The sequence below is a fragment of the Hemicordylus capensis genome, chromosome 15, assembly GCF_027244095.1.
Source record: "Hemicordylus capensis ecotype Gifberg chromosome 15, rHemCap1.1.pri, whole genome shotgun sequence".
Lineage (NCBI taxonomy): Eukaryota > Metazoa > Chordata > Lepidosauria > Squamata > Cordylidae > Hemicordylus > Hemicordylus capensis.
Genome location: NC_069671.1, coordinates 11,440,824 through 11,456,614, shown reverse-complemented (window position 1 = coordinate 11,456,614; position 15,791 = coordinate 11,440,824). Strand labels below are relative to the sequence as shown.

General features: G+C 46.8%; 1 protein-coding gene across 2 annotated transcripts in view; it reads left to right on the top strand.

The window, feature by feature from the left end:
- The window catches only part of TMEM132B (transmembrane protein 132B), a 322,459-nt gene that overhangs the window by 270,358 nt on the left and 36,310 nt on the right, over positions 1-15,791 (top strand). Inside the window, exons 2-3 of one of the 2 annotated variants that reach the window (XM_053280196.1) lie at positions 5,645-5,873; positions 6,576-6,719. In XM_053280196.1, coding sequence (XP_053136171.1) covers positions 5,646-5,873; positions 6,576-6,719 — 372 coding nt within the window. In that variant the 5' untranslated portion in view covers position 5,645. The remainder of the gene's footprint in view (positions 1-5,644; positions 5,874-6,575; positions 6,720-15,791) is intronic. The other variant, XM_053280195.1, reaches the window with a different exon arrangement.

The window sequence follows — 15,791 nt, the reverse complement described above, 5'->3', positions numbered from 1 at the left end:
TGGTGGGGAACTTAGTGGGTGCAGGATATCCAGAATTATTTCTACATAGGCAGTGCATAGTTTTTACATAGGTCTTGTGGTAGTGAGCATGCCTTTTGCTAAGCAGGGTCTGCCCTGCTTTGCATTTTAATGGGAGACTACATGTATGAGCACTGCAAGATCTTCCCCTCAGAGGATGGGGCCACTCTGGGGAAAGCACCTGCATACTTGCATGCAGAAGATTCATACTTCCCTCTCTGGCATCTCCAAGATAGGGCTGAGAGAGACTCCTGTCTTCACCCTTGGAGAAGCTGCTGCCAGTCTAGGTGGTGCACAATATTTAAACATTTAAAAGCTAACACAGATTAAAATACATGACACAATAAAAACAATAGTATACAACAGTTATTAAAACCAATTATTAAAATAAATTAATTGTACTTAGAAGCCTGAGAGAACAGGAGAGTCTTGAGGGTCTTCCTGAAAACAGTCAGAGAAGGAGATGCTCTTATATGTAGACAGTACTGAGCTAGAGGGACCAGTGGTGTGACTCGGTATAAGGCAGCTTCCGATGTTCCATGTAGACTCCTCCATCGCCTGCTAGTCCTCCGTAGCCAGATTGGCTGTTTAGGAAGCGCTGGGTGCGGGACCAAAGAGGAGGCAGTGGATGGTGCTTACTGCTGTAGGGGGGAGAGCTGGTCTTGTGGTAGCAAGCATGACTTGTCCCCATAGCTAAGCAGGGTCTGCCCTGGTTGCATCTGAATGGGAGACTTGATGTGTGAGCCCTGGAAGATATTCCCCTCAGGGGATGAAGCCGCTCTGGGAAGAGCATCTAGGCTCCAAGTTCCCTTCCTGGCATCTCCAAGATAGGGCTGAGAGAGATTCCTGCCTGCAACCTTGGAGAAGCCGCTGCTACTCTGTGAAGACAATACTGAGCTAGATAGACCAATGGTCTGACTCAGGATATGGCAGTTTCCTATGTTCCTATGTTCCTATCTGCCTGCCCAGCTGGCTGGTGACCCACTGCATCTTGCAGGCTTGGGCTGAATCCTGGCAAGGAGCCAAGCCTGCAAAACCCGTCTCCATTTTTCACAGCACAGACACAAGTAAAATTGAAAAACCTTTTTAGAGGGAGGGAGGGAGGGAGATAACCCACTGTATTGTCGCATATAGAGAAAGATGTGGGCTGTCTGTGATCTTTTTAAACATCTGTGCTAGCTTCCTGCAGAGGATACTCGTGGGTGGGTTATACTAGTGTATGGGGTATATGGTAAAAATACAGGAGTCTTCAGTTGCAGTAGTCTACATGAGAAGTTAGTAGCAAGCATGGAGGAAGACCAGTGTTATCCGTGGGCAGGCTATCTCCATCCAGAATGAGTCACAGCAGACGTACCAGCCATAGCTGATTATCGGTGCTTTGTATAAGAAGCTACTTGAGCCTCAAAATAGAATATTGTGTCTAGGAGAAGGGGTGGAGCCACCATTGCGCGAATGGGTTCAAAGATCTCGGGCCGCCACCCCTCAGGGACTGCGCCTCGCACCCCAGGCACGCCCCTGTGTCTGATATCAGAGGCAGGGGTGCTATTTCGATTGCAAGTGGGTCTGCACGGCCCCATTTACAAGCAAAATCCAGCCAGCGCCACATTTGCAGTGTAGCTGGAGCAGCTCAAAAGCAGGAGGAGCCTCATTTGCTAGCTAAGCCATGCCAGATGTCAGATGCAGGGGAGTGGCTTATTCAAGCGCACTACATCTGATGTCAGATGCTTATGTCTGATGCAGGGGGTGGGGCTATGGCCACGGTGGCCAGCTGAACCTGGGCCACCACTGGTCTCCCTCTGCCCCTGTCTAAGAGGATCCTGTGTTGTGAAGCTGATCTTTCAGGGAGAGGTTTTTGTTGAACATGTGTTGAGCTGTAGATGGCCTTTTGACCTTGTGGACAGATGAACTTGAAACATGGCGTCCTACTGAGGAACATAGGAAGCAGCTATATGAGTCATGCTGTAAGTCTACAAGTCAGACCCTTGGTCCAGCTAGCTCAGTATTGTCTACACCAGGCCTGCCCAACTTTGCCCCCATCTGTTTTTGGACTACAACTCCCATAATCCCCAGCCACAGTGGTCAATAGCCAGGGATTATAGGACTTGTAGGCCAACATCTGCAAGAGGGCTGAAGTCTATACTGTCTACGCTGACTGGCAGCAGCTCTCCAGGGTTTAGTCAGGGTATTTCCCAGTCCTATCTGGAAATGCCAGATAGGGACCGAAGCAGGGGTCTTCTGTATGCACAACAGGCGCCCTACTGCTGAGCTACAGCCGTTCATAAAAGTATGAAGCGGCCGCCTACTGTCTTCTGTACCCAGAATGTTGGGGGCAATATGCTAAATCATTGTAAACCGCTTAGAGAGCTCCGGCTATAGAGCGGTATATAAATGTAAGTGCTATTGCTATTGCTATTCTCTGACTGGCCGCAAGACTCCAGGGCAGGGTTGTTCAACTTTGGCCCTCCAGCTGGTTTTTTTGACTACAACTCCCATAATCCCCAACCACAGTGGCCAGTAGTTAGGGAGTATGGAAGTTGGAGGCCAAAATCTGCAGGTGTCTTTCCCTGCCCTTCTCAGATATAAACCTGGGGCTCTCTGACTGCAAAGCAGATGCTCTGCCCTGGGCCATGGCCTCATCCCCAATACAGAATTATTTCCCAGCCCCACCTGGAGATGCCGGGGATTGAACTTGGGACCTGCTGCATGCAAGGCAGGTGCCCTACCTTTGAGCCATGGCCCCAGCCCACAAATCTGCTTGACTGATTAAGTTCTGATTCCAGAACTTAGCAGCAGGAGGTTTTGTGATTAGTGTCGCAGCGATAGTGGCAAAACCTGAGTTTCAGCTGCAAGCACCACTTCTCGGCAGCACATTGCTTATTTAAAGTGCTTTTGGAGATCTTCTTTCTTCGATCCATGCCACTTCCTACGTATAAGACCTGGTGAGCTTAGGAGTAGCCCAGCTGGGATAATTAATCAAATGGCATCCTTGGTGACACGTAGAGGAATTCTGTGTTGATGGACTCATTAGTGTGCTTAATCTGAGAATCCATCCGAAGAGGAGACATATATATCTCGATGGCCTCTAGACTTGTCTCCAGGTGGGGCTTATTGATGGGAAAAATGATTTCTTAAAATTAGCACTTTGGCATTCAAGCATTGTCGGTACCACAGCAATCCGACAAGGAAAATGAAGGATTCACTCACTAGGCTATTATGCCTGCGGAGAAGGAAATAGCTTCATAGTCGTATCTGCTTAGGGGAATGTGGAAATCAACAAGGAAGACAGCTTGGCGGCACGGAGGTGAAAGGCGTCCTCAAGCCATGCGCGTGCAACAGCATCAGAGCTGGAGGCAAGCCAGCCAGGGGAGGTGGCAGTCTGAACCGTTCATTCTGAGTGGCAAGTGGGGAAGCAGGGTTGGGTCTAGGGATGTGCATGAGCTTGTCCCTCACCCTCACCCTCCTCTGGGAAGCCCCAAACCGGCTTGGGTGCTGGCATTTGAACCGGTTTGGTGGGGCGTGGAATGGGTCCCTTAAAAAAAACAGGTAAGCAGCTCCTTTGGGCAGGTATGTGGCTCTGCCCCCCCCCACTTTTCCACCTGTGGCATCTGCTCTTGACTGCAGAGCGGATCCCTGCAACCTCCACACAGTGTTGGCACACACATGGCTGAGGCAGCAGGGCAGCGGATGAGCAGGTCAGGAGCTGCTTATCCTGCTTTCTAAGGGAACTGCTCCCTGCCCTGCTGGCAGCTCTCTGGGCCATTTGTGCACATCCCTAGTTGGGCCTGAAATGCGCTCCAGGTGCTTGTCATGCTCGCCTCCAAGAAGAGGCAAGCATTGCAAGGTTTGGAATTCTTCTCTAGCTTGGATTAAAATCCACGCTGGAGCTAAATTCCCGACTTCTCCCCAAGGGGCAGCTATGCAATTTTGGACCCTGGACCCGTTGCACTCACTTTTGCCATCGGGAGTGGGAGAATGGTTCTCTCGCACAAGAGCCTGCTGGAAATGGTGACGGGCATGCATGCACCTTGATGCCATCCTCATGCTCCTGGATGTGTGCCCATCACCATTTCCAGTAGGTTCTTGCCCAGTGAGTGGGAGGATTAGTTCTCTTGCTTGCATGAGAGAACTGATCCTCCTGTGTGCTGAGGCAACAGCTAGTAAAAGGGGGGGGGGGGCGGAGGAGGAGGTGAGGGGCCCGGAAGTGGCGGGCTGGTATCTCCCAGTGTGCACCAGCGGGGTGGGGGTGGGGAAGGAGATTGCTGTTTCTGTTGCTGCTGGTGGGGCCCTTCCTGAGAGCAGGGCCCCAGACTTGGGCCCCAAGGTCCGGGGTCAATGGCCTCTCTGGTTACTCTTCCCCCTCAGGCCTCAATTCTGTCCCTCACACCCATCCAGCCCCCAATCTTATAAACAACTTATCCCTTTCTTTTTCCTCTTCTTCTTGGTGCTCATAATGCATGGGAGAGAGAAGAGACCTTACCTCCTGTCTTTCCTCTTACCATAATGGGAGTATTGATGTGCCCCCACCCCCCGGAGGAGTATCTCCTGTGCGAGAGGATATGGGCTCATCATCCATGGAAGGGGTTCCTTCTAAAGGAACATTTCCCTCTTCCTCAGACCGATATCCTCCTTGCCCAAGACCTTCATTCTCCCTGACAGCAGAGGAGCTATCAGCCCTGGAGTGGGATGCCTCTATCACATCCCTGAAGGTCTTGTCCACAAGCCTTTCTGACTCTCTGGGCTTCTCCAGATCCGCCACCTTGTTCTCAAGGGAACAAATTTGTTCCCTGAGAGCCAGGAGCTCCTTACACCGAGCACATATCTATGACTTCTGCCCATGGGGCAAATAGTCATACATGTGGCACTCTGGGCAATACACTGGGAAGTGCCCCTTCCCCTGCTGACTTTCTGTCTTCATACTGTTTTTGTTGGCTGTTTACAGTATTTAGAGATCGTTTATTACAAGTAGTTTATTATCTGTTTATTAGATAGTTTATTAGAAGGATAGGTCTCAGCTGTAATGTAACTGTCCCAAAAACCTTTCCCAAGAATATGAGGGGTATATGAGTGGGTAGCTGCAGTACCACCTCCTGGCCTTCTGGAGTGCTGTTGCGGTCAGCAGAGAGCAGACTAGCAGCCACTTCCTCCAGCAAACTTCCATGATGTCACATAGAGTAAGAATTCCAGGTCCAGTTTCTCAAGTTCCCAGTTTAAAACCTCTGGCACTGCACAAAGAGGTGGATACAGATGGCTGTTTACCTATGCTATGTTTACCTGTGTGACCATATGGGAAGCTGGCCATTTGTAACTGCCAGCCACCTGGTGTGATGCGCTTTACAAATATCTGACAGCCAGGAGAATCATGCTGAGTATATGCGAGAAAGTATATTTATTCGTTCACACCACATGATAGCAATAAAAATAGCAACCGACACCGTATTATACATTTCTTAAAATGATCACTGTGTTTTTTGAAATGTTAACTCCTCTTCTTCAGCTGCTCATATGAATTAGAACAGTTTTGATGCACAGGTCATACTTAGCAGTTGTACTTAACAAGTATCAATTGCCCAAGTCTCAAGAAGGATTAACCCTTCTCATAATGGCTTCCTTGATTTACCATCAACAGGATGGAGATGGGCTGGGCGCAGTGGAGGAGCATCTGCTTTGCATGCAGAAGGTCCCCAGTTCAATCCCTGGCATCTGCAGGTGGGGCTGGGAAAGCCTCCTGCCTGAAACTCTGGAGAGTTAAGAACATAAGAACAGCCCTGCTGGATCAGGCCCAAGGCCCATCCCGTCCAGCATCCTGTTTCACACAGTGGCCCACCAGATGCCTCTGGGAAGCCCACAGGCAAGAGGTGAGAGCATGCCCTCCTTTTTGCTGTTGCTCCTCTGCAACTGATCTTCAGAGGCATCATGCCTCTGAGGCTGGAGGTGGCCCATAGACACCAGACTAGTAGCCACTGATAGACCTGTACTCCATGGATTCCCCTGAGCCCCTTGTAAAGCCACCCAGTTGCTGCCAATCAGTGTAGACCAAGGCTGTACAACTTTGGCACACCTGCAGATGTTGAACTACAACTCCCATCATCTCAGGCTATTGACTACTGCTGTTGGTGATAATGGGGGGGGGGTATAGTCCAGGACCAGCTGATGGGCCAATGTTGTGAACCCTGGTCTACACTGACTGGCAGTGTAACCCTTTGGGGTATTGTCCAAATAAGATCCATCTTGTGTATTTATTGTTTCTCTTTGGAAACTTTTGTTAAAAAGTGGTATATAAATATTTGTTGTTGTTGTACAGCCCTAAAGTAGACAATACTGAGCTAGATGGTCTGGTGCTGTATAAAGCAGCTCCATAAGTTCATCTATGTGAACCTGTTAAAATTTCCTGTTTTGAGGCCTTTCTAATGCCTAGAATTTGGGGCTTGCAAATTAATGGTGGAAAATAATGAAATGTTTGACAGATCACTGATAGTAACTGCTGTGCTTCTCACAGAAGCCATGTTGATCTAACAATTTTCCCTTCCCCCCCCCCCATTTGTCGTGCGCTTCTGTAGGACACCGAAGTCCTTAACACAGCCATTCTGACAGGGAAGACTGTGTCTGTCCCAGTAAAAGTCGTTGCTGTAGAAGAGGATGGATTGGTGAGAGATGTGTCCGGTTCCACTGAATGCAGATCTGCTGATGAAGATGTCATAAAGGTAAGGCTGTTACATGCTGAAGTCCTTAAGAATCTACACACAGCTTTACTGGGTTACACCAAGGACTGACTACTCTAGCTTCCTGATTCTAACAATGGCTAACAAAAGCTTCTGGATTATGGCCGATAGTTGCATCTGATGTTCAAGATGCAACTTGAATAACTCCCATGACTAATATGCATGGATAGAGCTCTTCTACATGATTGTATCCAATCTTTAAACTAAACACCATTCAAGTTACTGGACACATCTTATGGCAGTAAGTCTAGGAGGAGAATTGGTCTTGTGGTAGCAAGCATGACTTGTCCCCTTTGCTAAGCAGGGTCTGCCCTGGTTTGCACTGAATGGGAGACTACATGTGTGAGTGCTGTAAGATATTCCCCTCAGGGGATGGGGCCGCTGTGGGAAGAGCATCTAGGTTCCAAGTTGTTGTTGTTATTATAGTTGTTGTTGTTGTTGTTGTTACATCTATATCCCACTCTTCCTCCAAGGAGCCCAGAGTACTACATACTTGAGTTTCTCTTTCACAACAACCCTGTGAAGTAGGTTAGCAATAGCAATAGCACTTACATTTATATACCGCTCTATAGCCAGAGCTCTCTAAGCGGTTTACAATGATTAGCATATTGCCCCCAACATTCTGGGTACTCTAGGTTAGGCTGAGAGAGAAGTGACTGGCCCAGAGTCACCCAGCTAATTTCATGGCTGAATGGGGATTTGTACTCGGGTCTCCCCGGTCCTCGTCCAGCACTCTAACCACTACACCACGCTGGCTCTCCCTCCCTGTTCCCTGTTCCCTCCCTGGCAGCATCTCCAAGATAGGGCTGGGAGAGACTTCTGCGTGCAGCCTTTGAAAAGCCACTTCCAGTCTGTGCAGACAATACTGAGCTAGATGGACCAATGGTCTGACTCAGTATATGGCAGCTTCCTATGTTCCTATGTTCCACCAGCCCATTATTCTGTGAAGAACTCCATTGATCAGTGCCAGTCAGCCTTGCTTGGTGACAATGCATTATAGTCTTACGATACAGGGACGAAAACATTCCCTCTTTCTTGTCGTGAGGTAAAGTGAACGCTACTACTTCAATCTGTAGGATGAGGCCCATTTTAAAGATATTTTTTGTAAACAAAACAAAACAAATGCTCCATGGAAGTAAAATAAAACGTAGCACCTCAAGGAAAAGGTTCTGTCCTAATGTCCTCTCTTTTGTGTGTGTTTTCTGCTTGTAGGGAGATATTTTTCTTAATGTGGCGGAGCGTTCAAAAATATGATACTCCCCAGCAGACTGAAGTGGTACAGTCCATTCCACCATCTTAGGACTCTACCACCTCATTGTAGAATAATGCAGAACAGGCCTGGCCTGTGGCATGCCTTGCTTGAGACCCTTCTAACTATCTTAGCAGCCTCTGGAAAGAGAAATCTCCTTCTGGATGTCTTAATACTAATTACCTATTCTCCGTAATGTGTGTATGACCCAACATGCCAGTTTTGCACATTCCCTGTGGATTTCTGTTTGATCCGCCAAGACGGATCAACTTTGTATTTTTAATTCATCAGTGTAACCTTTTTTGGGTTGACAAGATCAGTGATGACTTCAAAGATAGCAGAGGCTTTGTCAGAGCATCATTAACAGGCTCTTAAGTGGGTTGGAAAATATTAGGGTTGGCCTATTGTTCACTCTGAGGGAGTGAAATCTGATTTTTTCCCCTGACCCTGAAACTCACCTCCTCTCCTTATTTTTAAGAACTTTGAATGAGTTCATTATTGGGTACAGTGAAATGCCTAGAGAGGAAGGGAGGTCCAGGAAGTTCACCAAAATGATTTATCAACTTCGTCTTCTGCAGATAAGAGATGTGCAATTAACTTTTGCAAGAGTAAAATGATGAAGAGGGAAATCATATTTCCCTCATAGCTTCTACAGGCTTGTTCTTACATAGGGGTGCCACAGGTTTGCCAACCCCTTGTGACTCTGTCTGTGTCCTTTGGAACATGGAGATCACATGGGAGTGGCTGGTGACATCATCACTTCCTATGCCATCATTGCTCCACTCCCAAGGTGAAGAGACAGTGGTGTGTTGGCCTTGCCCAAAATTCCAGATGAACTCTGTTGAAACATTACCAAGGTGCTATTGGAAGCAACCAAAATCCAAAGGAAATGTGGGATGTCTGTGTTTTCAAACTGTTTCTTTTCTTTTCTTAAGGCATGAAACAATGGGCAAATATTTTGCCATGTGGTAGGGCTGCTCCAGGGCAAATGTGGTAGGGCTCTCCAAGGGTAAAATGATCTCAGGAGCCAGATCTGTCCAGTAGTATGTCTGCTGGCCATCCAGATTATATTAACCAAAGGGTGTGTTAAAATGTGTGGAGGAAAACACATCGGCATGCTTTCACTTTGTTTAAAGGCTAGGCCAGAGTTTCTTAACCTTGGGCCCCCAGATGATGTTGGACTACAACTCCCATCATCCTCAGCCACAAAGGCCATGGCTGGGGATGATGGGAGTTGTAGTCCAACAACATCTGGGGGCCCAAGGTTAAGAAACCCTGTGCTAGACCTTGTACCCTGACAGTTTACATGGCAGCCAGATCAGTCTCTGGGATTTCCCAGAAAGACCATATTATGCCTATAAAACAGCTGCACTGGCTTTATCAATATGTTTCTGGGCAAAATACCAAGTACTCTAAACAGCTTAGGACCCAGTTACCTAGGAGAGTGCTTTTTTCAGCACGATCCCCATCACACTTTAAGATCATCAAGAGAAGTCCATCTCCAAGTTGGACCTGCTCCATAATCACTCCTGGGCTGTGGAATGCACTCCCTATAGATGTTCAAGGCTTAAGATCATTAGAAGTCTTTAAAGGAGCCCTAAAAAACCCACATTTTTTTAGCCTGGCCTTCAGTGATTTGTAAATAGTTTTTAATTGTTTTAATTTTTAATGGGTTATTTATTTTGTTTTTGTTTGTTTGTTGTGTGAACTGCCTAGAGCTATTTGGGTTCGGTGGCTTAAACACTGAATGAAGGAATGAAGGAATGACCAGGACAAATACATGTTAACTATATACACAGTTAAGAACATAAGAACAGCCCTGCTGGATCAGGCCCAAGACTGCCCACCTAGTCCAGCATCTTGTTTCACACAGTGGCCCACCAGATGCCACTGGAAGCCTACAGGCAGGAGCTGAAAGGGGCATGAGTTGGTGCTTTGGAAACTCTCGAATGATGCTTTGGAAACTCTCAAATGTACATATTTCCAGTTGGTTTCCTGGCCTCGCTTATTCCCCCCGCCATCACTTCATTATGACAAACAGAGATGTGTTGATAGCTTTTGTTGACTTATCTGGGTGTTAATTGAGTTTATCCTGTTCTTCCAGAGTACTTTGGTGCTCCTGAGTACTGAGCAAAGCCTGCTCAGGAAATATCATTAAAGGGATTAGGTACCCAATGAAATTAAGATTGGGCTACCATGACAGAGGTTGTGCATTTCAACACTCTGCTTTTGAAAAATAAACAAATAAATCTTATGGTTACAAGTGGGTAATGCAATATTTTGCAGAGGAATAACTCGGTTTACAAATATGGAAACCAGAATAAGCAAAACTAGCAGCTGATGAAAGCATCTCTTCCCTCCACATCCTTTGTTTCCTTTTCTTTTTTGCTGTTGAGATGATAAGCCATGGTTTTAAATCAGAAACTCCCCTATATGTTCTTGGTAGAAAGATACTGTGTTATTGACTGGAATCCAAGGCTAGGCTTTTCCCAAGTTTCTTGATTTGTAAATTGCTCTGGGCCAAATCAGGAGGGGCGGTATAAAAATGCAATCAATCAATCAATCAATCAATCAATATAATTTTTAGAAACCGGGAGGTCGTCTTAAATTTCGAGTCCTGTTCCTGTATTTTACCTGTATCTAACCTTTACTTTTTAATGGGGTCACCTTAGTCGTCTTCGATTCGGTAAATACAACCCCTCCAAAGAAAACCACATGGCTCTGTGGTTGCCAGGAGTCCACATTGACTCAAAGGCACAACCTTACTTTACTTGATCACAACCTAAAATAAACAAAAGAAGAACTTGAGAATGTTAAAACTCCAGGACTCTACCACTTTCCTGATCTTTTACATTCAGCTCCTTTGCATTCCGCTATCGATGATGCTTCCAGAGGGCTTGGTCCTTTACTTTCCCACCCCGCAGAAGCAAGATGCTGTAATAAGGCCCATCAGGCAGCGTGCGTGTAATTGCTTAATGTTGTGCTTCTTTACCCCATTAATTCTTTCCCTTGCTGTTCTTTTCTAATTGTCGAGATGTGCCATGTCCCGTTGCCCACAGTGAGCGGCGTGGCATTCTTAACCTTTTACGCCTGCTTAGCTGATTTTGATTAAGGAGATTGAGTAAGACAGCTGAAGGGACGGGCCACGAGTTCATCCTCTGAATGTTGACCTTTCCGAGAAAGAGCTGAAAGGCATTGGCTTTGTGACTGGAAAATCTGACATAATCCACTGTGTGATTTTTTTTTTTTTTTTTTTTGGCATCCCTTTGAGAATGATCAATTATTTGACTCTTTACTTGGGCAACACAACAGCCCCTGACCTCATGTGCTTCCATCAGGACCAGTATAGTGTGAATCCTTTTGGAGGTGTACTGCTTCTTTCAATAGACTAGATTGCACTTTCTCCTCAACATGTCTTGCTCTTACCAAGGCAGCTGTCAGAGCTGGGCTGTAAGCAGTTTATTGCATGATTGTTCAAAGTCCAAAGTTGGGACTGGGAGGGATTGAGCAAGAAACCAGGAATGATGACGCAAAATGGAGCTCAGAATCCATTCAGAGTGAGCTGGGGGTTAGAGCCAGTGGTTGTGGCTGAGAAGATAGCTTGGAACCAGGAAGAGACAGCAAGCTGGGGGTCAGGACCAAAGCCAAGGGTCAAAGCCAAGCAGACAGCCAGGATTTGCAGATGACATCACAAAAGGGACCAAGGAGACCTTGGCTTTGTGTTTTTGGTCATGCTAGAGTATGATGGAATGTTTGGAATTCTGCGCTGAAGATGACCGAGTGAGGGCAGGAAGCATTGCTTCCTTATTCTGCCTTTACTCAGATTTGGCTTTAGGACAATGCCATTGCAGTCAGTTTAGGAGGAGGAAATAATGGAAGGGACTTTGAAGAGGCGGGGGGAGTAGTGCCCAGCAGCTGCAGGAAGAATGGACATGGTTGAGGTAACTCGGATAAAAAAAATTCCCCATGCTCACACCCCCTCCCACCAGTTCTCCAAATGGCTCCTCAAGCTGGCAACCTGCCAGTGTGGTGGGGTGTGGATTTTTGCCAATCTACCATTGTACCCCAAATTGCATTGAGTTATACTTTAATATTGATTCCCTGATATATTTATACTTGTCCTCATGGCAGTCCTTCATAGGAATATGCAAAAAAATTCAACTGAATCAGTTCAAATTCGAACAGAATTCAAATAGATTCCAGTCAAAACTGCTTGCACAGAATAGGATTCATTCAAATCGATTCAAATTCACCTGAGCTTGAATCAAATTCACTCAAATACTATCTGAATTCAATTCAAATTGAGGTGAATTAGAATCTATTTGAATAAATCCCATTCTGTGCAAGCAGTTTTGAGTTGAATCAATTCAAATTGAATCAAATCGGTCAATTTCTGCACATTCCTAGTCCTTCAGTTTGGTCTTCTAGTTGTTCTGAAGCACATTTTTATAGGACCTTGTCCACATTTCTTTGTAAAAGTTCTACTCACATTCTTGAAGTCTCCGGGAGCCAACCGTGGCATCATCATTCATTCCTGTCTGTGGTCCACAAACCGGCCTGTCACTTTCTCTATTATCATTTCATTGCCTTTTCCCAATTGACCCAAACCCGTAAAGGTTCTGATTTCTGCCTCGGACTTTGTTGGAAGTGGCAGCTGGAGATTCACTCTGCTCTGAGTAGGATCCACAATCAGCCCTGTGCTTGGCTTTAATCAGATTTCTCTAAACATTGCTTGAGTAAATGTGTTTGTGGTTTAATTTACCTGCACCTGCCTTTTGGCGCTGTATTCCAAGAGACGCTCCTGGGAGATGCAGAATTGACTCCAAAGACAGAAATGATGCGTCTGACATGCCACCGTTGTTGCGAAGTACCCGCAGTTAATTTATTTGACATGAAAGCTCTTGCCATTGACAGATCCCAGGTCCTTTCTCTCTCAAGTGGAAAGGTTATGGGTATTTTATATCATTATCCTCAGCTTAATTTTATTTTACATTTGTAGCTGGAAATGGGAAGAAAGGAATGGTGTCAGGGAAATGACTTGTTAGTTTGGAAAGGTGATTAGTACTTTCTCCTGCCAGTGAGGTGTTTCTGGGTCATCTCTAGAGTAAGGGAGGATTTACTTGAGGTGAAACGCTCCTAACTCTCTCCTATGCAAGGTACGCTAGTGCGGGAAATGTCAAAATGTGCGAAAATGTGCGAAACCATCATCAAGTCCCACTTTCCAATCCCAGTCAAAAAAGTAGGGCTTTAACACACGCCCCTCACCCAACAATTGTGTCCAGGATGTCTTTCCAATGAATATTGCAACTCCATCTGGTTGTCACATGGGGACCGAGTAGGAGTTTTCTAAAAGATCACATTCCTAAGTAAATCTCTTCCCTTTGATCGTGGGGTAGCAAGCATGAATAGCCCCCTTTGCTAAGCAGGGTCTGCCCTGGTTTGCATTTGAATGGGAGACTACATGTGTGAGCACTGTCAGATATCAAGGTTCCAGGTTTCCGCCCTGGCATCTCCAGATAGGACTGGGAGAGACTCTTGCCTGCAACCTTGGAGAAGCTGCTGCTAGTCTGCGTAGACAGTGCTGAGCTCGATGGTCTGATGCAGTAGAAGGCAGCTTCCTATGTTCCTGTCTCCAGGTAGGGCTGGGAAATACTTCAGAGCCTGAAATGTTGGAGAGATGCTGCCAGTCAGTGTAGGCAATGCTGAGATAGATGGACCAAGGGCTTGTCTCAGAATAAGGCCGCTTCCTTTGTTTCAGACTTAGCCTAACTAGGCATCTCCAGGTAGGGAAGGGAAAGACTCCTGCCTGAAACCTTGGAGAGCCGCTGCCGGTTTATGTAGTAAATATCGAGTGAAATAGATTCATGGACTGACTTGGTCTAAGGGAGCTTTCTGTGTTCACTCAGTCTGTGAAAAATCCAGTAATCCACGATCAGCACAGCTAATTGCCACTGGGGAGTTTGCATCCAGACCGTTTTAAATTGCCTCATCTTTCATTTTCACAAATGGCAGCTGTAAAACTGTCCCCCCCCAACAAAGTTTATTTGTGCTCTTCTCTTCCTCCAATCACAGGACCACACCCATGGGGCTAATCCAACAGATCTTCACAAGGGCGTTATGGGGTTGCTGAGAGAGGGGGGCTAGAACAAGGCTACCTAAAGAAAAGGGGTGTGTGAGCTGGCTCGTTGACCATGTGGTCATGCAAATGGCCTCTGGGCATGTGCAGAGATCACTAGAACGGTCCCTGTGCATGTGCAGAGGCCCGAAGCAGGCCACCGCCCTGGGCTACTCTGGGGGAGGCCGGTAGAGGTAGAGGGAGCCACCGCCAGCTCCCCCGTGGCCACCGCAGACGGAGGTTGTGAGTAGTAAATAACTCCCTCCCACCCACTTTAGGAAAGCTCCCTGCCCATTCCCCATTACTAATAAAGGAGAATCTTCAGTGGAGTCCCCTTTCCCAGTAGAGATCTATACTGGTTCAAACCGGTTCAGATTCGAGCTGAACTGGCTTAGCCCATTTTGTGCACATCTCTGCTGACAAATGTCATGGCTGAGCAAGGACCTGAACCATTTCTTCTGGTACAGAAATGTCGTGATGGCAGACACAATTGGCCTGCTGAATTTCCTATGGTCATGTAGGTGTTAATAACACAGGACTAGGGGGCTAGCTCAGTATTGTCTACACAGACTGGCAGCAGCTTCTCCAAGGTTGCAGACTGGAGTCTCTCTTAGCCCGGTCTTAGAAATGTCGGGGCAGCGGCGGGTGGGGGGGGGGGCACTTGGGACCTTCTGCATGCAAGCATGCAGGTGCTCTTCCCAGAGCGGCCCCATCCCTAAAGGGTAATATCTTCCAGTGTTCACACATGTAGTTTCCCATTCAAATGCAAACCAGGCAGACCCTGCTTAACAAAGAGGACAATGCATGCTTGCTACCACCAGACCAGCTCTCCATCCCAGTTGTCAAGAGGACTAAACAGCCACTTCATTTGAGCTGCTTTTATGTCTCCATTTGCTCCTGATTAAATCGTAGGAGTATTTTTAGAGGAAGGCTTTTCTGCCTCCCTCTTTTCCCAAGCGCTGCCTTTGTATTGATGTGGTTTGTTTGTTTGTTTGCTTTTGCTTGAAAGCCTGTAAAGAAATACCTAAAGAGACAAATGCTTATTTACATTTCTTAGCCTCTTTCTTAGCACTGCAGGCAACACACACACACACACACACACACACACACACACACACACACACACACACACACACCCCTTCTGTCCTCTCTCACTAATTCACTCCTCTCCTCTGACAATGTGTATTCGCCAGTTCCCCCCAGCTCTCCTGAAGCATCTGATCTTAAAGAGCCGGCTTCTTCATGGCCTTCTATCCCGGCAATTCATCTTGCCAAGTGCTTGAAATAAGACGATTCTGTTTTTTCCTCCTTATCGGAAAACTGTTCAGCTAATGTCGATTCAAGCTTTTGCTTCTGAGGACTGCAGCACAGCCGTGGCATGCAAAGAGTAACAATAAAAAAGAACCTCCAGGAAAGCATGAAAACGGACAAACATGGAGGCTCAATTTAACCATTGTGATTAGAGTGCCATTCTCTTGTGTTGCTTTTGACCCCTGCCAGCGTCAACCTTCTTTTGGGCCCTCATCATGAGGCAATGGTGGTGGAAGAGCTTACAGCAGCTAGGGGAGGAGGCCCACTGATGTCCTTGTGCCCATGGCTTGCAAAACCTGGAGAAAGCCCAAAGGAAGAAGGTCTCCACCAATCCTATCTCAGAACCTTCACTGTCCCAGGATAACTCAGAAGACTCCAA